This window comes from Acanthisitta chloris, unplaced genomic scaffold (assembly GCF_000695815.1).
Source record: "Acanthisitta chloris isolate BGI_N310 unplaced genomic scaffold, ASM69581v1 scaffold44646, whole genome shotgun sequence".
Lineage (NCBI taxonomy): Eukaryota > Metazoa > Chordata > Aves > Passeriformes > Acanthisittidae > Acanthisitta > Acanthisitta chloris.
This window is the reverse complement of record NW_008678446.1, coordinates 1-26,683: the sequence shown is the minus strand read 5'-3', so window position 1 is coordinate 26,683 and position 26,683 is coordinate 1. Positions and strand designations below refer to the sequence as shown.

The window sequence follows — 26,683 nt, the reverse complement described above, 5'->3', positions numbered from 1 at the left end:
TCATTCAAGTTCAGTTTTAACTCTGGCTATTCATGGCCTCACTATAGTACTCACTCATTTCTGGACACATGTTTGAGATGTAATTATGAGGTATAATGTCAAAATTCTGAACCTGTGGAAACAAAACTCTTGGCTTTTGGCTAAGCAATGCTGGCACTCTTCTCACAGCAGCTGTAGCCATTTCTTTGAGAAAAGCTTGACTATTCCTCTTTCTAGACGAGATGAAGTAAGAAAGATGTAGGTTGAGTACATTTAGATGCAGGTAGTAGAAGTTACGTATTATTATTTGTTTTCCCTGTGGTGGTGGATGTGTTGTTCTCAGCCTCATTATTTATGAGTGGAAAAATACCTGCAGAACAGTCAAATGTTGCAAGTGGAGAGATTCAAACTGTTCCCTTGCAGATCCTTCTGAAAGGATAGGCAGTTTCACTGTTAAATCTCCCCCTGTTTATAAAAAAGATAGACAATAAAGTCCCAGATGTAGTTGTTGATGATAAAGACACAGATAGGAAATTTGACTGTTCTAACTCTTGCTTAATGGCCAGATAAAAAATCCTTGCTGCTTACAGGTGGGTGGCACAGTTAAAGCAGCTGTTGCGAAAGAGCTGGAGGAGTGCTTAATGATAGAGTTCCATGTCAGCCTCATCTTACACATGAGACCAAATGCTTTCTGTTTAGTTGCCTAACTCTGTCAATTATAACTTTAACTGGAGAGCGTCCGAACAGTACAAGACTGGCAGAGTTTTAGCCTGCCTCGAATGCCTATGACACAAAGTTTTTGTTTATCACCCCTAGATATATGTGGATGTAGTGCCAACATAGTTTCCTTTGATTCTGCATATGACTTAAAAGAACCTAACTAAACCCCTTTATCAGCCCAGTATTTCTTCCTCAAGAGACAGATAAGAAAAAAACAGTGATCTTTGAGACTACTGTACCTTCAGTGCTACTTTCTTGCAGTACAAAAGCAGAAATAGGGTGGCATTGCTATTTCATGCCTGGGTTCAGCCACATAATCCACTGAGAATTCTTGGGAATTAATAGGGTCTCTTAGTCAGCTAGCAAGCTCTGTGAAGTTATCTGAGTTCTGAGGCAACAGTTCTCATCTCTAAGACTGCTGCAAGCCTCTTGAATCAGTTCAGCATTGGCATTTTGAGCTTCCCTGTTGCTGTATGCAGAAGAGTTTTCCATCCTCACTCCTTAGAGTGCTGTTAGTGCTAATAGCTTACACTGCATGCCTTTTGCTGCTGTGTGATGAGAAGTTGCACTCTGGTTAATCAGACAGTCTTCTTGTAGATAAATGGAGCAGAGGGTGTGTAGAACTTGTATTTGTAGCTTCACAATGATTACTGCAAAACGGTGTGTTTGTGCTCGGCTGCATAACCAGGATTTCCTAATGGCTGACATCAGGAGGGTGCTCCATATTGCAGTACAAGGAAGGTTGCCATCTGGAGTGACCTCCAGCTTCAGAAGACAGTTAGCCACCCTGGGAAACAAGTACTCAAACTTTCAGCCATCCATTTCAGAGAGCTGAGGACAAGAAATGTTAAATGGAGGAGAAGAGCCCTCAGTGTCCAGTTACAGGGATTGTGGCATTGACTGCCCTTGCTGACATCTGTCTTGCCTCCAAACTGCTGGAGCTTAAAATTACCCAGCATCCCATCCCTTCCGCAGCCTGTTCAAACGCAGATATCTATGAATTGGTGTGCCTAAACTTAGTTCTAACAGCTTCATACAAAGAGGTTTACAAAGAAGTTCCAGAGTGATACACTTGCTTCCTAGGGATCCTTTCTTCTGCTTTGACAGGGCAGGAAGCTTTATTCAGTGAGTCTCCTCTGATGAGAGTGAACAGTTTGTTTGTAGCATGCTATGAGATAAAGGCCTGCTCTAGTGAAGCACTGCACAGTGAACACTTACACTTCAATTCTTCTCTGTTGCACTGCAGATCAGCCAGCATCACTAACCTGTCGCTGGATCGCTCGGGTTCACCGATGGTGCCTGCCTACGAGACATCCGTCAGCCCCCAGGCCAGTCGCACACACGCCAAGGCAGAGACCAGCGAGGACGAGCGCAAAATCCTTCTGGTACCTTTCAGGGGTCTGCTGGCCTTGCTCTGTGAAGGCAATGAGGGGTTTGCCTTCCTTGTGTCATGTAGCAGGAGTATTTTGCTGCCTCTAAAGGCTCTTGTCTAAGCACTCTTACCTGGACCCCTACTCCAGGTGGAGCAGGGATGGAGAGTATTGATGCTGCTTTGGACATTACTGTCTTCCTGAAACAAGTCATAGACTCAGGTGGTGTTTTGCATAAAGGTATTTACAGTTTTAGTTTTGACAAGTGTGTTATGCAGTGTGGAGCTGATGTGTGGTGGCTCCTTGTGGGTTAAACCTGTCATGGTTGCAGCCGTAAAGCAATGTCCTAATTTTGTATTTCTCCCAAGTTCATATTTTTCCTTTCATAGGCCACATAATCAGAAACTTTCAATGGCTGCTTTGAAATAGTTACACCGTGATGAATAAGTTATCATAGTATGTTAAGGGGTTGGTGTGGACCTTAGAGATCATCTAGTCCCAGCCCCCTGCCCTGGGCAGGGACACCTCCCCACTGGACCAGTTGCTCAAGGCCTCATCCAGCCTGGCTTTGAACACTGCCAGTGTTGAGGCATCCACAAGCTTCTGGACAGCCTGTTCCAGTGTGTTACCACCCTCACATTAAAAAATTTCTTTCTAATATCTAATCTAAATTTCCTCTCTTTCAATGTTGACTTGCTTTCCTTCAGATAACTCCAATGCCCTTTGAAAGGCAATAAGCTCAGCCTTTTGTGCTGAGGTGTTAGTGGGTAAAGATTCTGCCTCGATTTGTGTAAAGTTAAAGCTGTTACAGCATATTGGGGCAAAACATAACTTGGATCCTCCCTTCATCTACAGAATGAATAAAACATTTTGTAGGAGGTTGTAATGACGTACTTTTTCAAAGAGAAATCAATGTGCAACACTGTTCTGTATAATCTTTTTATCCTGTCCCAACTGAGACGATGTTGTAAATTGCAGATACAGTAACAGCCATTCAGTAAAGACATTGTTTATTTTCTTTGAGGGCAGGGAAGTGTTGCCCCAACAAATGGGGCAAAAACGTTGCAGAGAAGGAGTGTTTTTCATACATTAAAAGATTCAAGCTTGCTCCCCGTTGCCAATTTTAAATCTGTAAGGCTCATTCTGTGTTGTCAGGTATGTGCCTGCTGTCAGCAGAATGTGTACAAGTATTCCTGAGGGTGTAGAAACACTAACTTCTGTTCGATTGCAAAACTCCTTTCCTGATTGCTCTGTAAATGGATAACCATATGAGGGAGAAATACATTTAAGGCATGTCTTTATACCTCCCTGCTTCATACATGTATATTAATGCAAGAAATTAATAAGCTGCTATGGATGCAACTTGGACCATGATGTTCAAGTCCCAGTGCACTTTAGCTTTTTTTTTTGGTCTATTTTCTCCCTTAAGGGAGGACTGGCAGTATTACTTCTGTTCATGTAAGAGCAGAAGATGCAGTGTCAGTTAATGTAGGATTACCTGTTTGTTTAATGCCCTTAGCATGTGGAGTTGACCCTTTATCTGGAGCTAATTTAAAGCTTAACCTAATCCATTGAGAGGACTAATGAACTTTGTTCATGCAATAAAGGTAGGAGGCATTGTGCATGCACTGGGGTAAGCATATACTTCTGTGAACTAGAGGTCAAAATCCTTGAGTTGAAATGATTTGCTGTGCTCTGCCAGTTTGTCCAGTTTACAATATTCACCATGTGAGTTAAGAATAAGCTACAAGGCAGCTGAACTGTAGAATCACCAGTTATATCAAATCTTATGATCCTATGATGTGTTCTTTTACTGATCCATTGGACTCCATACATGGTATGGAAGGGAGGCTGCTGACATTTCTTTTAGGATACTGCTGGAACTAAAAGCATAAAGCCAGTCCAGTAACAGAAATGGAGCAAAACTCTTGGGTCTCAACACACCCTTGGGAAAGTGCAGTAATGTTGGTCTGGCAGTTAACTGGAAAGATGAAGCCAGTTAAAATTTAATTAAAGCGTTTTTGTTCTGTTACATAAAAACAGATCAAATGAGGCATTTGAGAAGATGGGCTGCAGTGTCTCTTCTCCACCCCTTGAAATGCTCTGCTGTTCTCTCAGAATAATCCCATTGTTTCCACTCTACAACAACAGATTGTGCTGTGCCAAGCCAGGGCACATATGGCAAGGCAAAAGGGGCCAGGTGCAGAGAGACAGCTCAGTTTGGAAGGAGCATAGCCTACACAAGAGTTGGTGCACATGTTTAACAGGTCCCAAAATAAGTTTGAGGTGTAGGCTGAAGTGTTCCAAGGGGTGAGAGTAAGAGATTCACAGATTCAAAACTGGTTAATTGAGTTGGGGGGAATATACACCTTTTTTTTTTATTAGTGACCAAAGATAACACTGTCTAAAAAAGCCTTGATACTGGACAGTATAAAAATGGATCCTCAGTAAAAGATGCTGTCCTAGAACTTGAACATAGCAGTGTGCATTGCTGTGTTAAGTAGCTGCTTAGTATCCGGGCTTGATAATGGGCTAGTATGTTTCACAATGCCTGGGCTGTGCACAGATAATATAGAAAAACCCTCTTCCAAAGGATGTTCTCATTGTCCTCTATGTTTGCACACACCACCTGAGTTTAAGAATAGGGTGCAAGAGGGTAGCAGTGAGGACAAAAGTATTTTGTAGGCAGTACAAAATGTTGCAACATTAAAAACAACAACCCCTTAACTCTGAGGGTATCCTCTTTGTTTTTTCATTGTTCTTAACTGGATATAAATTGAAGGATATGAGGAGCTGATCTCATATCTCCTTGCTATTTCTATTTGCACCTTTGCATAAGGTTGTGCAGAATGGCTTGGATTCTGTGCCTGATTTTGGAGGGCTTTTGATGTAGAAGCTGATCTGAAGGCCCAGGTTGATGCCCTTGAAACCAGTGCTAAGATTAGACTAGTAAGTAACTTGCACATCTCCCTGTCCAGGACTCAGTCCAGCTGAAAGATCTGTGGAAGAAAATCTGCCATCACAACAGTGGGATGGAGTTTCAAGACCATCGCTACTGGCTACGGACACATCCCAACTGCATTGTGGGAAAAGAGCTGGTCAACTGGCTCATCAGAAATGGGCATATAACCACAAGGTAACCCTGATGCTTCTGGTGTCTTCTGTCTGTGCGAGGGGAGGTTGTGAGTTTGAGCTAATAAGGAACACCTTAGACTGCAGAGATAGATTTCTTTGCAGGGAGATGAGAAAGAAAATTCACATCTTTACTGGCTACCAAAGCAGGTACCATTCTGACTCCATGTGGCCCAAAACAAAAGGGCACAGGGGGCTGTCTGGTTTGGAAGCCAGTATGGGAGGTAGCTTATAGGACCAGTATCATTCACTTGGAGAATAGTCAGTGTATTACAAAGATTGTCCAAAAATGTTCACTGGTACTCCAAAAAGCAGATCTGCCCTGGGATCAGAGCTCACTAATAGTGTTTGATAGCTAAATTTTTGGTGAAGCTGGCAGGCTCTTAACTGTGTGAGTGTAACGAATCTGGTGTATTTAACTATGTAAGAACAGGATAAACAGAGATGGTTCTTAAGCGTAGAGTGACAGTCCTCTGCTCAGTATATATGGCTTGAGTGGAGGAGCACAAGCAATATGTCTTAATCATCTGTTGAACAGCTCTGCTGAGTTCAGAGTAGTGACAGTCTCTTTATCTAGCTCCAGTCTTGAACTAGTACACCATGTCGCCTTGACACAGTATTTTAAATAGTGTCTGTTTAAATGTGGCAATACGATACTGATGACTCAAATAGTGCATAGTAAATGACTCTTTCCTTTTGTAGTGTGCTTGTACCATAAACCATATGTGTTTAAAACTAGACTTAGAAAACCATCTCTATTTTTATCCTTCTAGGGTCCAAGCCATTGCAATAGGACAAGCATTGGTTGATGGACGTTGGCTAGAATGTGTCAGTCATCATGATCAGCTCTTCAGAGATGAATATGCTCTCTACAGACCATTACAGGTAAAAGGAGTAGGAAAGCTGAAAGCTATAGTTCTTGCTGGATTGGCTGCTGACCAGAATCTTTTCTAATCCTGTTCTCAACAGCTGCAGTATGTGTTTTAAATCAGCTTTCCTGTCCAGACCTTTTTCCTGAGTGGGTTAAAACCTAAAGAAGTTTTGTTTGCCCAAAAAGCTTTGGGGCTGTCCTCTCTAGAGGATGAGTTGTTAAGTGTAGTGCTGCCTGAAGTGGGGAGGGGGAAGGGTCTTCAGTCCAGACCAGTGACTCTTATGGTGGACATCTTCCACAGAGGCCTCAGGGTGTCACAGTGTGTGCTTGTGGCAGCTGTACTGTCACATGCAGAATCTGTGTGCTGAGACACAATGGTGATCTTCTGTTTAAAATTCCTTCTCAAAAACATTCCAAATGGATATTTTAGATATACAGTATTGGAACTTCTTGTATATTGTATTGGTAACTTTCTTCTATCTCCAGTGATGGCAGTCATAAGGAGTTCAGTACCTTAGCCACATAATGCAAGTTTGGGATGCCATGCCTCCCAAACAGGACTAGTTACCTGAGCAGGGAAGCAGAGAATTAGTGACCATAGGTGCTATTCTACCACACATCATTGCAGTCAAATTTGCTGAGAGGTAATACAGTCACTGGCCTGAGTGACTGTACTGGGTTTTTTAGCCTGAACAAGGTACCTCTGTATCCTCTCTTACATGAAAGCATTCAATTGAGAGTCTTTCATGTTCTGCAACTTCTTACAATGAAGAATGACTCAGCTGTCCCATGGACTTCAGTCAGAAAGCTTGCAGCCATTAGCAGCTTGTCTTCCTCATGCATTTCAGCTCTTGGACAGTCATATGGTCTTCCATTGAGATTGCTCTGGGCTTCACCTGGCATCTTATCTAGTCAACTGCACTCAGTTTGCTAGTAAAAGCTTGCCCTTAGCTAGGAAGTGCTTATGGATCTGTGTTTGTAACTATTTGTAAGGGGCTTGTGTTATATCACAGAATCAGTTAAGGTGGAAGGGATCACAGAGGATCATCTCTTTGTTGGCTCAGTTGTTTGCTGCACTTCCTGTAGCCAAAGGAATGACAGTGAGAACTTCCTCTTGAGGTGCCTGGAGGCATTGGGATGGCTGCTGGAAATTACTTAGACATTCTCCAGGTTCTCTGGCACTCTCACCAGGCTTTGCTTTGACACAGTAGCCCCAGCCTAGAGCCTGACTTGTGATTGAAACCCTTGGGAGTACTTTAATCAGTCAAAGAATTGCTCCACTAACATAGAATTAGGCTTCACCAAAGGCCACACATGTTGGTTTCTGGGCAGAGGATATGGTTATTACCCACCTTGGCTGGGGATAGAAAGCATTCAAAACTGCTCAGCTGGATGTGATGACAGAAAATGTGCAGTAGAATAAACTTGTCCTTTAGTGCCACTTAGTCACAACTTGTGTAGCAGTGGGGAGTAGGCAGAGACTAAGCATGTGGGAAGTGTAAAGAAATACTTGTTTCCTGTCCCAAGGAGTTCCTACTTCATACCAAGGGAGGTGACTCTGAGTAACTTGGCTCAGCCCTCTGAGAGTATCCTCTGATTTTTAAAATGTCTGACCTGCCTTTGTATCTGGCTGCTTAATATTTCAGCAGAGCTGCACTTTAACAATGTTTTTTGCCTTCCTTGTCTTCTAGAGCACAGAGTTCTCAGAAACCCCATCTCCAGACAGTGACTCTGTGAACTCTGTAGAGGGGCACTCTGAGCCATCCTGGTTCAAAGACATCAAGTTTGATGACAGTGACACAGAGCAGATTGCTGATGAAGGAGAAGATAACTTAGCCAGTGAGTTTCAACTGAGTCTTGTTCTCTCTCTGCCTTCTCCCCTGTTATCCCTAGTCCTTCAGGACTTAGTAGTTTAACTGTGTCTTGCTTTATGTGTGTGTTTCTGTGTGTGCGCATGGGGCTGTAAGGGTCTAAGCAAACTATAACCTGACTGGTCTTGCTGTTTCTTACAATGGATACAGTATTTTGTATTTAGTGGAACTGGTAAAGCTTCATACTTCTAATGAAGGAGAAGCATGTAAATTGTTACCTTCTGTTTCTCAGGCAGACTTCTGCTTGATTTTGGACCCTATGGTAGTGCACTAAAGACTGTCCAATATGCCAACATGCCCACATGAAGATAAGATTAGAACTATGAAAATACTGTATTCCTTTAGTATTGCACACTGGTCTTTATGTGTTAAAGACAATTTTTCTCCTCCCTGGTACCCTCACAATATCCCCATTTGAACCCTTCTCCTCCCTGTATCTTCCCCCTTACCCAACACTAAAAGACTCCGCCAGCCCTAGCAAGCGCACTTCAGTCAGCAGCTTCCAGTCCGCAATGGACAGTGATTCGGCCGCCTCCATCAGCCTGAACGTGGAGCTGGACAACGTGAACTTCCATATCAAGAAGCACTCCAAGTACCCACATGTGCCCCCTCACCCTGCCGACCAAAAAGGTATGAGGTAGTCACCAGCTGGAGTTGCACATGATGGAGAGTTGGGCCCTAATATTACTGACCTATTTGGACACTACTTATGTAGCTGTCTTACAGAGGGGAAAATATGACATTTGACTGGCATTTGCTTGCAGTTTTGATATGCTCACCTCTGAGGAGGCTCAGTAGACCTTTTGAAACACCTTCTCTGCAGAGTGTGTAACTTCCCCTGTGACTTTCTCTTTGCAGTTGAAGCAAAGTCTCCTGTCCACATATAATAGGGCAGATCCACATATATTTTCTGGCTAACTGGGGTGGAAAAATAATCCATGCAAAAACCATAGGTGTTTCTACAGTTTGAGATGGAATTGAAAAAAGCAGGCAAGAAATAAAACCCCAAACAACAAAAGAACAAGATTAGCTTGGAAGAGTTCTGTGCTGACTTAAAATTGTACTTTAATAAGCTTACATTTTACAGAACAATCTCAGTGATGAGCAATAAGGCCTAACTTGATCCATTCAAAAGAGTTCATCCACTTAAGTGAAGTAGGAAGAAATCAAATAGTTTGTGTCGAAGACTTCTTTTGAAAGGTTTTTCCCCTAAATAAGTACTAAATTGAAAGACTCTATAAGCAAAATCCTTATGGAAGAAATAACATGCCTACCTGTTGACACCTGCATTCTCTAAATGGGACAAGGGCTGTCTGAAAACAGAGCTTGCCACTGGCTTGCGTCTAATATATTCTAGGTGCTTTACCTCCTGGATAGCAATTGATATCTTTGCTCTGCTTCCTTACCTAAGGTTGCATTAGCTTTGTAGACTTCTATCTTTGTCTGCTTCTAAGGAGTTTCTGATTCTTAATTATTGTTTCACCCCACTCTGTCAGTATTTCCAACTTTAAAAGATGATCCAGTGTTAAATAATTTGTACTCCTTGTAATTAATTCATTCTTCTATAAAGTCTAACAGATCTCGTGTTGTTCTGGATCAGAATGGAAGACCTGCTTTATACTTGCATACAGATTGCATTTTCTGAAACTGAAATGGTCACTGAAGAGAGTGAGGGAGGAGAAGTGGTCATAGCTGACTTTCAAAGTATGTTAGTGGGGACAGACTGAGGCAAATTAGAGGGGGCATTTGTTGGTGCCTATTGTAGTCACCTTTTGTTATTTGCTAAAAATATGTCTAGAAGGAAGGAAATCTAATTGCTTATTTTTTCCCCCTAAAGAGAGAAGCAGAGCAGGTTCAAAAGTTTGAGTTGATGTCAGATGACTCATCAGTGGGGATGGGTTGTCACTAGTACTGACACCAACTTGTTACTGGTTCCTTTCAACTTGTTTCCAGATCATGCCCTAATGAAAAGCATCTACAGGGAAGGAAGGCTGTGAAAAGGGATAATATACCAATGAATTCCTTTTAGGAAGGAGGGATGCTGGATTAAGTGAGCTTGAAACAGGCCCAGGTGTGCTGTAGTATCCTATGAATTTCCAGCTGTAGCAGGTTTATCTTTTTCAGTGTGTGATGGCAGTTAAGCAGGGAGTAGTCGATTTGGCTTTGGTGAGTGTTAAAGGATCGGAGAGTGTTAGTCTTGGTTTCAGACATATCTCAGTCTTTATCTCCATATGCAAAAAGCAGGACACAATGAAGGGAAAGTGTAAGAGAGCCTGTGTCTCTGGAAAAACTTGACCAAGTCAGGGCTGCTCATAGCCAGAACTGAAGCTCTTGTGAGAAAGGTTTTGATTACAGAGAGCTCAGAGATCAGCGGAAAAGGCAAGTGGTGAGGGGACTGAAAGGAGACTTCTGCCTTTCATTTACATATGTTTGCAAGACTCTGCTGGTGTTTGTCATCTATTCCTGAAACATGTGATTTTTTAACCAGGTTATTCTGATGGACTGTAATTCATTAGTAGGAAACTACTCCTTTCAAGAGAATGGATTTCCCTTAAGGGGAAAGTCAGTAATATGCCCAGAACTGGGGTAGGGTGGAGTTGTAGAGAGGTAGGTATTATCCTGTAGTTTTTTGGAAAAGTCTATCTTTTCTGCAAGTGCAGAGTACTTAGTGTACTGGTTTTTTAGGTCTTTATAATAATTCCTGGCATGACAGTCTCTAGAGAAAAGACCTAACCAGGGAGCAACGAGTTCAAATCAATGGCAACATCTCAAACAGTGAGAAACGCTTCTTGGCAATAGGCAGACTGAAACTTTGTAGGTACTTAGGCCTTCAGAAATTAGGCGGGACAGAACCCTACATTGCATGCTGCAGTGCCTAAGGCAGTGAAACGCATGACTTCTAAAACTTTGTTCTGAGAATATTAAAGTCAGAGTGCTAAGACTTTCTCTGTGTTTTTCTGATTTATTCTGTCTATATTTAACAATAAATGCCATCTAGAATGTTAGAGTATCAGTGATTAAACAGCCAAGACTGGATAGTTAAGCATCTATGTAGACTAGGCCATGGTTGTTTTAAGAACAGAGTATTGTAGTTAATCAGTGACATGGTGTTTGCTGCTGTCAGGGTCTGCAACTTCCCTATGACTGTTATGGACACATGTAATTGGCTTGATTGTGATGGAATTGTGTCTTGTCTTTAGACTGGGTGACAGTGACTTGATTTTCTTTGAAGTAATGAAGTAAAACTGAAGATCACACCCTCCTTTTGAGACTTGTAACACAATTTCCTCTCAACTGTGTAAATTAGTAATTTTGGGGGGAGGACTGACAATAGAAGACATCAAGTGCTAGAAGTGCAGGTCAACTTTGATCTAAGCAGTTAGTGGGTTTCTTCGAATGATTAAGGAATATGCAATATTCAGCAGTCACAGAGGTCAAATGCTTTGAAACAAAGGCGGGTGATGTACCCACCAGCTGTGTTTTAGAATAGAGTGGCTTGTATATAATCTCATGGCAAAACTTTTGGTGTTACAGGCTGACTAATGTCTGGTGTATTTCCGTGAAATTTGAGTGTCTCTGAGTTAGCTGAGTGTATTGACTCATTTATAGTGTCATCTGCCAAAGGTACTTTATAGTGTGGTTCAAAATGGGAAACAAAGTAAGATTGCTTTCTGGTTTAAATTGGGGAGAGAGCTTAGCATGGTGTTGCCAGGAACATTTTTGGTTCTTCTTTTGAGAATGTGCCTCAGTTTTGAGTGGATATCTGTGGATGGATGCATATTTGTATGTGTATCTAGAGGAAAAGCTGTGGTTGCTGGTCAGTCTGGTTTTATGTTTAACCAGAGTAAAGTGCATAAAATTTATATCTGCTGGTTTTCATTGGAGAACTGTGGATTTCTATGTGCATTGTGGTATTTGTTTGTGTTGATGCTCTTGAATATCAGACTTGGGAATTTGTTTGTTCAAGGATAGGTTTTCTTGGTTCTTTTTTAGTTGTTTTGTTTTGGTGAAGCTGTTAGGGGAGCTTTTAAGATAATATCTTGACAGCTAACTTCTCACAGACAAGGCTACAAAATATGCTACAGGAACATCCCTCATACCCCTTCCTCATTTTGTGGAGCATGATGCATGTAGGGATGATGTGAGGTAAGAAATGTGCATGTTAGCCACTCTAACCATCTCAAACTCTCACCTATGAGTGCATTATCTGCCTGGTTTAAGAAGAGTTATGGCATCTTACCTTGTCAGGATCTTCTCCTGGGGCCCAATTGGAAGAAAGTTCTAGGAGGTAAAGCTATATTGAAGAGAATGGTTTTTCAGTAATCTATAATCTAGATTGTTAGAAATCTAGAAGTATTCCTGGTTTGGAGGAGCCAGCTGTGTCTCTGTCCAGAGCATAACTAAAGTTATATTTCAGCTGGGGATAAACTCTTCCTTTGGAAATGGCAGTCAGGAATATGTGCCAGACCTAATTTGAGTGTGTAACTGCTGCCCTGAGGCTGTTGCAAGGTGGAGAGGGATGGAGGTGTTAGTACACATGCTCTTGTGTAGGTAGAGCATGACATGACTTTCTCTTGGTAGTCAATGGGGCTGTGGGTGAATGAATGCTGAGGGTGAGACAGTAGTTTATTGTTAAATGCTAAACTCTTAATCTAAGAGAGAAATTAAAGGAATCTGCAAATAAGCAGCAAGCTGCAAGGGAGGCTTGTAACTCCTCTTTTGTACATTGGTCCTCTATTGAGTATCTATTTGCAAACTCAGATTTTTAAAATGGTGGCATGTGAGATCTCCTGAGTTCTGCTGTTTAGAACCTTATGACTGCTTATGTCCTGTCTGCTTTCTGTTCCTTTCTGTTGGTGTCTGAAGGCAGCCTGGCTTTGCATTCTGTTTGTGGCAGTAGGTCTGGACCATTGTCAGAAAGGTGAAAAAGGATTAGCTTTGAATTTCAGGTCACTGTGCTACATAAGCAATTGGGCTACTGCTCTTGTTTTCCCCACTGTATAAGTAAGGAACCAGCTAAAGGCACAACAAGCTAATGGCTTCTTGAGAAAAGGCCATCTGGAATGAAAAATCGAGATGTAGCAAGCTAAACGAAGGTAATAGATGGAGCTTCATCCTCTTTCCCATATGTAAAGTGATACATCTCTTGCTCTGCTTTGCGAGCTCACCTCAGCTGGGTTCCTCAAAATACTTTGAACTCTCTAGACCTTAAGCTTTTAGCTCTTGGAAGGCAGGCTGTCTTTTGTTTTCTTCATTGTGTAAGATAAATCTTATGGTTGGTCTCTCCCTCAGCCTGAGAGAGTTCTTTGAAGTGGGAGACCAAACTGGACTGAAGCTGCATTTTTAGACCAGAGTGAGGAGGCCATTCCCATGGTGTCTGGTCACATCTTAACACATTTGTATTCAGGTCTAGAAAAGGTTGATGGGGTCGATTGGAGAAACAAGCCCTTAACTCCTAGGTTAGTCTTTGCTCATGTCTACTTTGTTTGTTTTGCTTCTTCACATTAATGAGTACTATTTGCTCATCGTCAACGAACTTCTTGATAGAACAAGAATGAGAGGATATTCTTGTCTTAACCACTCATCAAGCCGTTGCTAAATTGGTGACTAAACACTTAGATGAGTAATGCTGCTGCTTCTGGTGTGGGCGTGTGCAGTGTAATTATATGGGCACACCAGTGTAACCTGTCTCTTTTTTTTGTCTCCGCCTATCTCCCTCTTCCCTCAGAGTACTTGAATCCCGAGAACGGCGGGCAGCAGATGTTCTCTATCAGTGACGCTTTTATTAAAGGTAAGGAGAAACTTCAAATGTTGCAGCTCTGCATTTTTTTAATCTAATGGTGGAAAGTGCTCAATACTCCTTTCATAGGGCATTGACCTTTTCAAAATATTGACAGTAAATCTGAACTTATTTGTGGCAAAACTGATATATAAACTATACTCTGACTTTTCTGAATGCACTTTCAAGCTGAAATTTCTTTCACCTCTCAGATTTCCTCATTCAAAATGTCTGAAGAAAAGCTTTTACTTTATTTAAAAAAAAGTTTAAGTGGCAAGTCCTGTTGCAATTTCTCCACTTGCAAACATAGTAACTGATTTTTACCTTTCTGTGCAAGCAAATGAAGATGTGATATGATTAATTTCGCTGCTTCTACAGAGTAGCTTAAAGCTTCATCTCTTAAATCTTTCTGGGTTTCCTGTCATTACCACCATCACCACTACTACTTCTGAAATGAAAGGCAATTACATGCAGTTGTGAGTTTTAAAACCCACATGCCTTGCAATACCATGGCCAGATGTACTTGTGTGCTTAATGCTATTGATTTTTGTGAGCTCATAAGAGGAGGAAGTAAGAGAGAAATAAGGGGAAAACCCCAATGTCTGTGCAGCCTGAAAAATAGTCTTTGTTTAACTGTTGCTTAGTTTTTAACTGAGCTTTTGCAGGAGACAGGGGAGAAAATCAATGTAACTTCTGTTAATCTTTTACATAGCTAATTTTGTGTATGGAGCATCTGGAAGAAGTTAATTGTTGTTTTTAAAGAGTGGGTTTTTTAGTAGTCCTACTGTTGATTAAGGATTTTGTTTAAAACTCCTCAGAGTCTTAAGCTTGAGCTCTGCATGCTTACATGCTTGCTTGATGAAAATTTGTACACTACTAGCATAAATGACTTACGTTATAAATTTATAACTTCCTTTTATAGTATCATAATACCTGTGTGGGAGAAAACTTAATAACTCTTTCAAAGCACAGAAAGCTCTGCTGAAATAACCTCTAATTTTGGTACTGCAAAACAGAGAACAGGTCCAAGGAGTTGCAGTGATTGAAAGTGGCCCCCTCAAACTGATGACTGTCTTATACTGTTGAAGCATACTTAGTTTCCAAACTCAGAAACAGCTATAGCTTGTGCTGACATTTAAGATTTTTAAAATTATATTCAGTGGATACAGACTTTGTTTTCATCCTGTTATCATAGCAGAGTGATACCTGTGTATATTATGGTTAGGCAGATGGAGATGGATGTGCTGAGATGTTTTGAAAAGTTTGTGCCACTTCCTTGACAGAAGATCCTCGAGAATTCTGTAGTATTAGATGCTGTGACATAGGCTTGATGAAGCAGCCTGCTGCTGGCTCACTCTGCAGGAGGGAGCAGCAAAGAGGTGGTGTGTGGGATCAGGGCTGCAAGTCACATAAAGGGCCAAAAGTATTACATATTTATTAGCAGCATAGCATTTCTTTAAAATATGTTTGGGAAGTTCAGGAAACAAGGGCTTTACCAAGATATGTTTGATACTTATGCTACAGCCTGAGTGAAATAACTAGATCTTTTCATGCCACTTATAAATAGGTGTCTTCAAAGCAGCAAATTTTTGTGGATCAAAGTAGGGCCTTTGACCAATGTTCTCATTCTAAAAGGCATTATGATTATATATTATGAATATACACGGTATTTGGAATTTGCTGCTTATTTATAGGCAAAACTGGGATATAAGGTTTTGTCTTAACAAACTTGGTAGCAGTTCTATTCCAGAAGAGAAAACTGTCTGCTCTTTACTGGCAGTACAAGAATTTTGGTAGCTCACTTTTCCGTTGTATACTTACCGCTTTTACACTTGATACTGTTTGTGGCATCACGTTCCTATAGCATCTACCTCAAACTCAAACCTTTTAAGAGGCTTAGGCTTGTGTCTTAGTAAATTCTTTCTTTGCAAAATAGGCTTTAAGAAAGACACAGGCATTCAGCAGTGACTTTATATTAACAAGCTTTGTTTTTCTCTTGCAGAGTCATTATTCAACAGGAGGGTGGAAGAGAAGTCCAAAGAACTCTTTTTCACGCCCCTAGGCTGGCACCACAGCAATCTGGATCTGCTGAGAGAAGAGAATGGGGAGAAACAAGCCATGGAAAGGCTGCTGTAAGAAAAGTATAGAAAAAGGAATTTGCATATCATGAGTAACAATTCCTGAAGCCCCTCTGTTCCACCAGCTTTCAGTGGGGCTTGATCGACAGTGGACAATACAAGGAACCAATTAGCATTAAGAAAGCATTTTTACAATATATTCTCTCTGTTTCTTTTTCCTTATGACTTTATATATACTTTTATAGTACAGGAGCAGAGTTGACTGTAGAACATTCTAGGCAGCTGTTCCTTCAGAGGACTTCCTGCACTGTAAATGTTAAGAAATTAACTTCTGAAATGTGACTTCAACTAACTGCTGCTCTGTATTTTTTTGTCACAAGAAATCTGTTTATTTTGCCTTTTTTACAGGTCTGCTAATCATAACCACATGATGGCACTGCTTCAGCAGCTTCTATACAATGAATCCCTGTCACTGTCCTGGAGGGATATCATTGTACCTGTGGTCTGCCAGGTGGTTCAAACAGTACGCCCTGATGTGAAGAACAGAGACGATGACATGGACATCCGCCAGTTTGTCCACATCAAAAAAGTAAGTTTCTAACAGTGGACGTAGGGAAACAAAAGGATGCAGCTGTCGGCAGCACCCCTTGTTTGAAGACTAGAGTCCCTTTCCCACTGCCCCCAGCGTAGTCAGTGGTGTAATTGCCCAACGTGGCCTTTGGATAAGGTGGGGTTCTAGAAAAGGTTGCACGGAAGGATCTTTGCATGCTGCGAAAGGTGCTTTAATGCCCTGGAGCTGACCTGTTTTTTTCAGGCAGTAGGCTGCAGGCTGCAGAAGGTAGCAAAGAGCAACACCTCTGTAATGACTTGCTTAATTTTTTGGTTTCTGCTTGTTTTGTGCTTGGATTGGAGATGTACCAAATGCTGGATAAGTAGCTTACAGGACTCAGTGTAGCAATCTTTTGTCCTGTAACTATCCATTATGGAGGATTCAACTCCTCCCATGCCAAGTATAATGACTTTCTTCAAGAGGAAAACTTCATTGTTATGGAATGGTGTATTCAGTTCTGCCAGATGGCCCAGTGTTGACATTGTTGAACTGTACAGCTGGAGTTGTGGCATGTAGAATTTCCTCTGAAAGGCTGACCTGAAACTAACATCCACGGAACTGGTGTGATTGAGGATTGAAGGTTTGGGCTTATTTTTCTTTGGCAGAATTCACCTCAGAAGCACTCTCTTGTTTGTAAGCCCTGATGATTCTGGTGGTAGCTTTGTGGCATCTCTTCAGGTAGCATCAGTTGTTGCTGCTTCTGAACTTCCAGTTCAAAGAGCAGATGTTTGGAGGTGAAAGCTCTTCATAGCTGTCTGCTGTTTTGACATGCTGGTAATAGAAAAGTCCTCTGAAACATGTTATTCAGAAACGTGTTTCATGTTGTTTATTACTGCTGTGTTTGCTTGTGACTATAGGCACGCCAGTCAACTGTTTGATGATTCAAATAGTGGTTAGAGGTTTATTTGGTTTTATTTGTTTGAACACTCATCACCTACAATAGCTATTCTGTGTATTAGATTAACAGCACTAGAAGATGTGGGAGTTTCTAAAAATCTTCTTTGCTTTGTTAGATCCCTGGTGGAAAGAAATTTGACTCCATGGTGGTGAATGGATTTGTTTGCACTAAGAATGTTGCACACAAAAAGGTAATGCAGGCTTGATTAATCAAATGCTTGCTGGCATGCATGCTGCGGAAACAAGTGTGCTGTGACTTGCTCTTTGTGTCTTGAGGCTTCTCTCACCACTCAGGTTTGTGAGTTTTCTCTAGTTTGAGACCCTAAACAAGAATGGCTTCTAAAGCATTTCTTTTCCAAGTTGTTGGGGTTTTTTTTCTAGCCCAGAGATTCTAGGGGAGATACTTTCCTCATGCATATATTAAAAACATCCTTTCCACCCCTACCATCACAATAATTACTCCATATTTTAGCTAGAAAAAGGCATTTGTGGTTCTGACTTATGACAATAAGTAAAGTGAGTCTTCAAGGCAGAAGGGCAAGAAAGAAGTCAACTGGATGGGTCAAGTCTGTCAAGACTTTGGGGTTCTTAAGAGTGACTGTGGAAACCTTTAGCATTGCACCTAAGGGTAGCTGTGAAATTCCAACAACTGGGTGTAACATCTTGACAGGAAGAAGGGACGTAGCTCAGACACCTTTAAAGGCATGGTGGGTACTAATCATGGGAAGACTGTCTTTCTTGTGTTTACAAGGTGTCTGTATTTTTATTTTAACTATTTTTGTGTCTTTCTTAGATGAACTCTTGCTTAAAAAATCCCAAAATTCTTCTGCTGAAGTGCTCAATTGAGTACCTCTATCGAGAAGAAACAAAGTTTACCTGCATAGACCCTATAGTACTTCAGGTGAGAGTATGCTTTTGTTCTTGGTTCAAATAAACCAAAATCATGACCAGCCCACATCTGATTTTTCTTAAGTGCATAAGGTGGAGTTGAGTGAGTGAAATTGCATAGAAAAGAGAAAACTTGCCTCTTCTAGTAAGCTTACTAAGAAAACTGCTGCAGTAAATACAGTACAGACTTGTAGTGTGCTGAGGGTTTTTGTCATCAAGTTCCATGTACTGAGAGTGAGCTTATGATCCTCACAATGCAGCGTTTTAGGAAGCACATTTTGGTTTTAATGATACCTTCTGAACTTCGCATTCCCTGTACAGAGTTAGAGCTGGACATGGTGTAGGTGTGTGAATAAATATTTGAAAAGTTAGTGTAGGTGAGGGTTAGGTTGCACCCATGTTATTTCTTGTCAGGCTTGAAAAAATGGAACACAACCAACCTAATGAAGTGATGAACTAGAGAATGTCGCTTTGGAACAGATGCCCTGCCCTTATGAGCAGGGATGTGCCTTAAGTATGAAAACACCAAAATGTATAGACGTGATCTTTAGCACACTGCATCCTGATAGGAGAATTGGTCTTCGGTGTCTGCCAGGACATCCATAGCAAGGGGATTTGGTGCCATAATGTTTGTGTCTGTATTTGACTGTTTTCTTAGCATGCATTTAAGACCACTTCTGTTTGGTGATTAATAGACAGGATTACAGGTATGAAAGCTTTAGCAATAGAACTTCTCTGCCTAATGAGTTGGTTTTCTAGTAAATGCTTAAACTGAGGCATGTCCTTTTGTCTGAATTGGGTAGCAGTATCTGCAATACTTTGTAAATATTGGTATCTGATTATTTCAGTGTCTGCTTCAGAACATAATCATAACTAATGTGTATCTGCCTTAAAATCCTATAGGACAGAAAATACTACAGTAGTACTAGCTCAATCAAAAAGGTTAGCTTCTAGCAAGAGCTTTATCTTTGCCACACTAACATGAATATTCGTGTTATGAAGAGCTGACAAACTGCTTTTGTTGTATCTTTATATTGTTTAAAACCTGACTGATGTGAGCTGCAATAACACAATCGACAATACCTGGCTTGGAAAGGTGTATCTTCCCTCTAGCAGTGTAGACCTTTAGTTCTGATGGAGTTGCAGCCTGATTTCTCTTTCTGTGCATGGTAATGTAAGTGTGTGGGTGGGTAGTGAGATGAAGCCACAAGGTGGACAATTTTGCAGTACATGGCATTTGGGATCAGACTCTGGGAGCACTGTCCACAAGTACAGATGTGGGGACTGAGGCTGTGTACAGGCTTGTAGAGGCACAGAGCCCTGTCATACTCTTCATGACTGTAAATGTTTCTGAGTGCCAGCACTCAACATTAGCTTGTATCTGAAGGTGGAGAACTTAATACTGCAAACAGCTTTGGTTTACCATGCTCTAATTCTAGCACCTTTTGAACATAAAGCTTTCATATGTGTAAGGATATAGGGTGCATATATATTTATGTTTGGATTCTGCTGCTAGCCTCTCACTTCACACTGTCATTGGACTAGATCGTCGTGTGCTATTAGTGCTTATAACAAATTACTGATAAACTGCTTGTTGTGCTGTGGGGGTGGGAAAATGGGCAACTGATGGTGTTTTCTGGGTAGCTGTTTTCCCTGTTTTATAGGAAAGTCCAGTGTGTAAATGAAGGGGAAAGTAATATTAAGCATTAAAGTGATTTTTTTTTTTTTTCAGATGAGTTTGCAGAAGTTAACTGACATACTTTGTTCCTGTCTGCAGGAAAGGGAGTTCCTGAAGAACTATGTGCAGCGGATAGTTGATGTCAGGCCTAACTTGGTCCTTGTTGAGAAGACTGTGTCCCGAATTGCCCAGGACATGCTTTTAGAGCATGGGATCACTCTGGTCATCAATGTCAAGCCGGTGAGCATTTCCTGTCAGTTAGACTGGGCCTTGTGGTGGATCTCTAACTTCTCCTTGTAACAAACTCCCTGGAGAAAGCAAAGACTTGTCTTATTTTCTTCTCTAGCCAAACCTGGGCTCTTTTTTAATGGTACTTCTCTTCCAAGAGGCAAGACAGGCAAACCTGGAGAGTAACTTTTTCTCAGCTCTTCACAGCTACTCTGGTGTGTCCTTGTTTGATAGGTCCTTGTACCCTGGTTTAATTCTAATTACTTTTGACACTTCTTTGTAGCAAATCATGCATGAGTCCTCAGTGATTGCCAGAGAGCCCCTTTCCCTGTGAGAGAGGGTGCAGAAAGCCATTCAGAGTGTAGCTGTGAGAGCTGACTGAGCTCCTGGCGTAGCCAGCACTATGCTGACTGCAGTGTAGGTACCTGAATCTACTCAAATGAAAAAAGGTCAAGGAAAGGCATAATCTTATGTCTCACCAGAAATATTTACCCAACTGTCTTTCTAAGAATCTTTTATATTGTGGGTGTGTGTTTGTGGGACTGAGTTGAATTTGCATGTCAGTGAGAGGTTTCTAGGATCACACTGGCATTTATTGGGTTTTGGTTTTCTTGGGGTTTTTTGCGGAGGGGTTTTTTGGTTTGTTGTTGTGTTTTTTTTAAAGAACAAGATAAGGATGTCTGTGTCCTCTTTGCGTTGTAGATTCTTATTGCTCTTCCTGTTTTTACAGCAAGTGTTAGATCGGGTAAGTCGAATGACCCAGGGAGACTTAGTGGTGTCAATGGATCAACTCTTGACCAAACCACGTTTGGGAACATGTCATAAATTTTATATGCAAGTTTTTCAGTTGCCTAATGGTGAGTACAACTTGATGTGTCTTAGCCTGTGTGTGTGAAAGGATAAATGCTTTGTTCCTTTTAAGCAGACCTGAACTGTTGGATGCCTTGTGTGATCAAGTATTATCCCACTCATTTTTCTTCTGTTGTATCTTGGAACTACAGTGAACTGGCTGTGCACAGAAAAGTGTGAACTTACTAAGATGAGGCAGACTATAGATTTTAATTAGACCGATTTCTTTCTTCCAGACTGTGTTTTTTATTCCCATCACCCTGTATCTTGTCTAGTCCAACTTCCTGTTCAGAACAGGAAGGATTAATTTCATTGCAGCATCAGATTTCTGAAGGTTTTGTTAGCCAACTGTTGAAAATACTGCAGAATGGAGATTTTGTAGTCTGTCTGGACACTAGTTAAGTTGCTTAATCATCCTCACCGTAAAGAATTTTTTTACATTGACATAGAGAATCATAGAGCAGCCTGGGTTGGAAGTGACTTCAAAATATTATCTCGTCCAACCTTACCATATCTAATCAAAATTATCCTTGTTGCAATTTGTGCATGCTGCCCCTTGTCCAGTCATTGTGCACCTTTGAGAAATGAGGTTCCTTTTTCTCTGTAACCTCCTTTAGGCATAGGTCCGCAAAGGAAGAACGAAGAAGGAAGAAATGCTACTTGACAGGTTACCAGTGGTTCTAGCACACATAAATTCTGTGAATGCAAATCTTTGTGGAGATCTTTGTTCAGTCTTGGCATCTCTTCATAGAATCATGGAAAAATTTGGGTTGGAAGAGATCTTAAAGATCGTTCAATTTCAACCCCCCTGCCATGGACAGGGACGCTTTCCACTAGACCAAGGTGCTTCAAACTCCACCCAGTCTGTCTTTGAACATTTCCCTTTCCATGTTCCCATTGCCCCTTCCAGCCTTTAAATTGTCCTCGAAATGTCATAGGCTTTTGACTTGTAAGGATGAGCAAATGTGCCTGGGAGGATAGTGTTTCTTTTGCTTCACTGCTGCAGAGTCCACATCTTAGAACACACTGTTTAGGCCATTGTGTTTCATGTGGCCTTCACTTGGACTTTATGATTACTTGTTTTACAGAACAGGAGTTTTATAGCAAATGCTTGTTTTGTTTGCAAAAATTAGTTATTAATGTGAATTTCTGCAGCTACTAATGTTACTTGCTCTTAGTCTCTGTTACAGTCTCTTCAGTGCATGAGATACCTAAAAGCAGGTTACTGTAGTTGTTATCCTAATTCCTATGTTTTATTTTTCTTCTAGATCAGACAAAAACCTTGATGTTCTTTGAAGGGTGTCCCCAGCACCTGGGTTGCACTATCAAGCTGTGTGGTGCTGCAGAGTATGAGCTGGCTCGTGTCAAGGAGATCCTGATCTTCATGGTCTGTGTGGCTTATCATTCCCAGCTGGAAATCTCATTTCTTATGGATGAGTTTGCCATGCCCCCTACTCTCACCAAAAACACCTCCTTTCATTCCCTTATTGAGGAGCCAGGAGATGAAGGTGACCAACAGAACCTTTTCAATGGTGAGGATTTCAGCACAGCAGTCAGAGACATTGAACTGTCTTCTGAAAAGCTGCCTGTCATCTCTGAGTCAGTGCCCTCTGATGAGGTCAGCTCGCTTGAACCAAGAGGCTTGTTTGAGAGAGGTGACCAAGAGAACAGTCAAATGGAAACAGTGTCCTCAAAACAGCAGGAGCACCACAAAGTGGAGTCACCATTTGCAGTGTTCAATTCTGTACCTCATGCAATACCTGAAACATCCCTGCTGCCCCTCCATGGCATGGACCAGCACTTGGTCACTCTGGATAACCAGACACTAGAGCCTCTTCAACAGACTGATGATTTGCAGGAGTCCAAGAGTCAGATGAGAGTCTTCAGAGACCCTCTCCAGGATGATACTGGTTTATATGTCACAGAAGAGGTAACTTCTTCTGAGGATCGTCTCAAGACGTACTCTGCAGCATTTAAGCAGGAGTTGAAAGATGTTATTCTCTGTATTTCTCCTGTATTGATGTTCCGTGAACCATTTCTTTTGACAGAAAAAGGCATGAGATGCCCTGCCAGGGAATACTTTCCTGAGCAAGTTTATTGGTCTCCTCTCCTCAATAAGGAATACAGGGAGTTGGAGAGCAGAAGGAAGAGACAATTATTGCGGGATCTCTCTGGACTGCAAGGGATGAATGGGAGTATCCAAGCTAAGGCTATTCAAATCTTACCTTCTCACGAATTGGTTAATACTAGAATAGCAGAACATCTAAGTGACAGCCAGAGCTTAGCCAGAATGCTGGCTGACTATCGGGCCAGAGGAGGGAGGATACTACAGAAAAGCACAGATCCCTTTGCCCAAATTAAGGATGTGTCTAGTGTCCCTACTGCAAAACCTGGGTGCAGAATTGAAGAGGATGAGAAGGGACTGGCTCAGAGTGAATCCTCGTGGTCTCATAAGGTAAGATTCAGAGTTATGCTACTGAAAACCCAAGTTACATCAGTTTCTCATGGTATAGGGAAGGTGTAGTGTCTCATATTAAACCAGAGGGAGTTTTGTCTGTTTCTTTTTGCTTGGTTGTGGGTTTTCTGGTTTGGTTTAGTTTGGTTTTGACTGGGTCATAACTGCATTTCAGATTGCAGTGCTCTGCAATCATTCAGAACAAAAGACTACAAAATTTCTCAGGAATCTGCAAAGTCAGCCCAGAATCAGCGTATTGCATTGCCTGTCTGACTTGGCTGAACCTGATTCTGGAAATAAGTCCATGAAGACTTCAGGGAGCAAACTTTCAGAAGTTTCTGAAAATGAGCTTTCTTGCTCCTTGTATGTGGTGATGCAAGGAGGTGTGATATTTTCATTTTCAGAGGGCTTAACATCATGGAAACAGCAGTAGGCTGTAGTTACGTTGAAGTATTGATTGATTGTAAAAGTCTGGGCAATCTGAAGAGAAGTGAGAATCTCATAATGGAGTGGGAGGAATCTTCTTTGAAGTTTCAAAGCAAGGGATTGTGTGCTTTTAATCAAAATATTTAAAGTTTGGCTAAACTGCCATGAAAGTAACTGACTCGTATCTGAGGAGAAGGGTCTTGGGACTTTCTTGAATTGTAAGCTGTTCAGGAAGAAAGTCTATGAACAAGATTAGCAGAACTGATCTGCTGAAATAGCCAAACATTTTGGCCCCTGAGCCAATCACCCACCATGTTCATGAGCAGAAGTCACTTTTTAATTGATGCTTGAATATAGATATGTGTAGCTTTACAGGCCATAATCTTATAAACTGTAAGACTAGCCCTCACTCTGGATCAGACTGGTTGATGCTGTTTTAAATTTATTCAGTGATCAAAAAATAGTATTTGGCAACTTCATAGTTCTGTAGGGTGTGGAAGGGAAAAGAGCTTCATTTCAGCATCAGTGTGGTAAATCTCTTCACAGAGGACAGAAAGTTGAAAATCTTTCTATAACCTGAATGAGTAACTGAGGTATAATACATTGACAGTTTTGAATCCAAGGTGTCCAAAACTGTACAGTGATGGAGAGACTCTGCGTGTTCGTCATGAGGCTTTTGTTGTGTTCTGTTTCTCTTGGCTTCTTTTCCACAGAAACACGTGTGTGCATTGGTTTCATTATGTATATTAGTTATGTTGTTCTAAAAATAGCAGTTAGCAATTATACATTGTTCAAGTTTACCTGAAGCTTGGGGATAATGCCAGGTTAATCTGTACAAAAGGAGGAAGCAGAGATTTGTCTTTAAATAAAACTACTAGAATAGAATTTTGTCAACAGAAGTTGTGTGTGAATGGAGGTGTCTGTAACCAGTAAATGAGTTGTTTTCTCTCTACCAGGTGGATTGCTTGAGTCCAGTAAACCATCAGAGGCTCTGTGTTCTCTTCAGTAGCTCTTCCTCTCAGTCCAGCAATGCTCCAAGTGCCTGTGTTAGCCCCTGGTATGAAAACTGCTCCTCTACAGCTCGTATAGTTGCTATGTTTTTATTATTTTTGGGTTTTTTAGTGAAGTCAAGGTCAGTGCCTGACTCATAGCAGTATTTCTTTGAGGACTCCTTAGTGTAGGTTGTGCCCATTCTGTAACAGGAACTGTTGCCAAAAGAGTTTTGTCTTGCGGAGTCAGGTGAATCCACAGCAGTATTGCATTGCCTCTGTAACCCCCAAGGCATGAATGAGAAAGCCCAGCCTGAAACCAAGTGCTTACTAAAGCATTTGGTCCTTTCACTGCAGAGTGATGGGGGAGGGGAGGGCAGGCACTGCATGCAGTCTTGTGGGGAAGAGTTAATATAAGTAAACACAGAACAATGTCCAAGCCCAAAAATGAGCCTTGTGAGAATCTCAGAATATTTAGAGATTGTATTACCCAAGAGTGGCATTTGAATATGTTGCTATCTTTCTCACATTCTAGTCATCAGTATTAAGAGCTTTCACTGCACTTCCAGCCTAGGCACCTGTAATTTGTTAATTGTGTGCAGTTTATGACACTGTTATCTCTATTAAGCAGACCAGGACTTGGTGTTTCATCATTTAGCTCAGGTGAAATTGAAGAGATGACCCTCTGACAGAGAAAGGTCTAGTGTTCCTGTAAAAGCTTAGAAATGAACCAAAGCTCACTTTGGTGATGAGTGCTATTTAATGATAAGCTGACTAAACAGCAGCAATAAGAGTATGTAAATTTGCAGTGTTAGAGGTATCTGAATTGTGACACTTAAACTGCTACACATTTTAAATGGCTTGGTCACTTCAGGTTCTGAGGAAACAAAAGTTGCTATTAAATATTCTAGAAGAATAAAAAATTTTTAAGTCTTTTTTCATAGTCTGGATATACCCTTTTTGTAGCTGTTTAAATGTTAGTGTTTCAAGATTCAAGCTGTCTAGACTTCTGTACCTAGATATTTTTGTACATGATCTTCATAAGTGCAATTGAACTGTATTAGACTTTTAATGTCAAGTTTGAAGTTTTTCTGGCAGGACTCTGATGTCATTATTGACAAAGTTGACAGCAAGGATCTAGGAAGGGTGGTTAAAAGGAAAAAACAAGTCTTTGAAGGTATACAGGACTGTAAAGAAGCCAGCAATGGGTGTATATCTCTGCACTCAGGGGCCATTGCACAGCTAGCAGTGGCAGCATCCAGGCACTAAAACTTTTCATTCTCTGCTTTAGGATTGTGACCATGGAGTTCTATGGGAAAAATGACCTGACTCTAGGGATTTTTCTGGAGCGCTACTGTTTCAGGTGAGGAGGAACTTATTCTAAATCTTATTCTAAACAAAACAAAAGCTTTTGATAGTTCTGTGAAGTTGACCTGCCACTCTCTAGTGTAGGCTGTACTTCCTGTGCACTTAGGAGAATAGCACACAGGTCTGCAGAGCTAGTTGTGTCCTAGTAAAGTTTACCACTTAAATCTGTTTGCTCCCTTTGCTTTATTATCATGCTGTAGATAAACAAGAACTGGGTTTAAGAATTCACTTACCCTCACTCCTTATGAGCAAATACATCCATTGCTTTCCCACTTCAGCCCTTTCCTTATTTCCTTTAATGAGAAAGTGGAACAGATTATGAAACAAGATTTATAAGTTCATAAAGACCTGGCATAAAGACTTCATAAAGTTCACTTAGCAGGTTTTTTTTTCCAGCAGTTAGTACTCTATGTGCTTAGTTAAGAGTCTGAACATTTATTCCAATTGACTTTTTCAAGACAAGCAACTGTATTGGCCAGGCCCAGAGAGTGGTGG

At 41.2% G+C, this 26,683-nt stretch overlaps 1 protein-coding gene across 2 annotated transcripts in view; it reads left to right on the top strand.

Annotated features, from left to right (window-relative positions):
• Positions 1 to 26,187, top strand: part of LOC103804250 (1-phosphatidylinositol 3-phosphate 5-kinase-like) — a 41,239-nt gene extending 15,052 nt beyond the window's left edge. Inside the window, exons 7-22 of one of the 2 annotated variants that reach the window (XM_009076851.1) lie at positions 1,946 to 2,084; positions 5,048 to 5,205; positions 5,975 to 6,086; positions 7,764 to 7,911; positions 8,406 to 8,573; positions 13,672 to 13,734; positions 15,725 to 15,854; positions 16,209 to 16,389; positions 17,424 to 17,498; positions 18,101 to 18,208; positions 19,973 to 20,113; positions 20,832 to 20,958; positions 22,219 to 22,502; positions 22,533 to 23,405; positions 24,788 to 24,888; positions 26,112 to 26,187. In XM_009076851.1, coding sequence (XP_009075099.1) covers positions 1,946 to 2,084; positions 5,048 to 5,205; positions 5,975 to 6,086; positions 7,764 to 7,911; positions 8,406 to 8,573; positions 13,672 to 13,734; positions 15,725 to 15,854; positions 16,209 to 16,389; positions 17,424 to 17,498; positions 18,101 to 18,208; positions 19,973 to 20,113; positions 20,832 to 20,958; positions 22,219 to 22,502; positions 22,533 to 23,405; positions 24,788 to 24,888; positions 26,112 to 26,187 — 2,884 coding nt within the window. Of the gene's footprint in view, positions 1 to 1,945; positions 2,085 to 5,047; positions 5,206 to 5,974; positions 6,087 to 7,763; positions 7,912 to 8,405; positions 8,574 to 13,671; positions 13,735 to 15,724; positions 15,855 to 16,208; positions 16,390 to 17,423; positions 17,499 to 18,100; positions 18,209 to 19,972; positions 20,114 to 20,831; positions 20,959 to 22,218; positions 23,406 to 24,787; positions 24,889 to 26,111 lie in introns of both variants that reach the window. The other variant, XM_009076850.1, reaches the window with a different exon arrangement.
• The last annotated feature ends 496 nt before the right edge of the window (positions 26,188 to 26,683 follow it).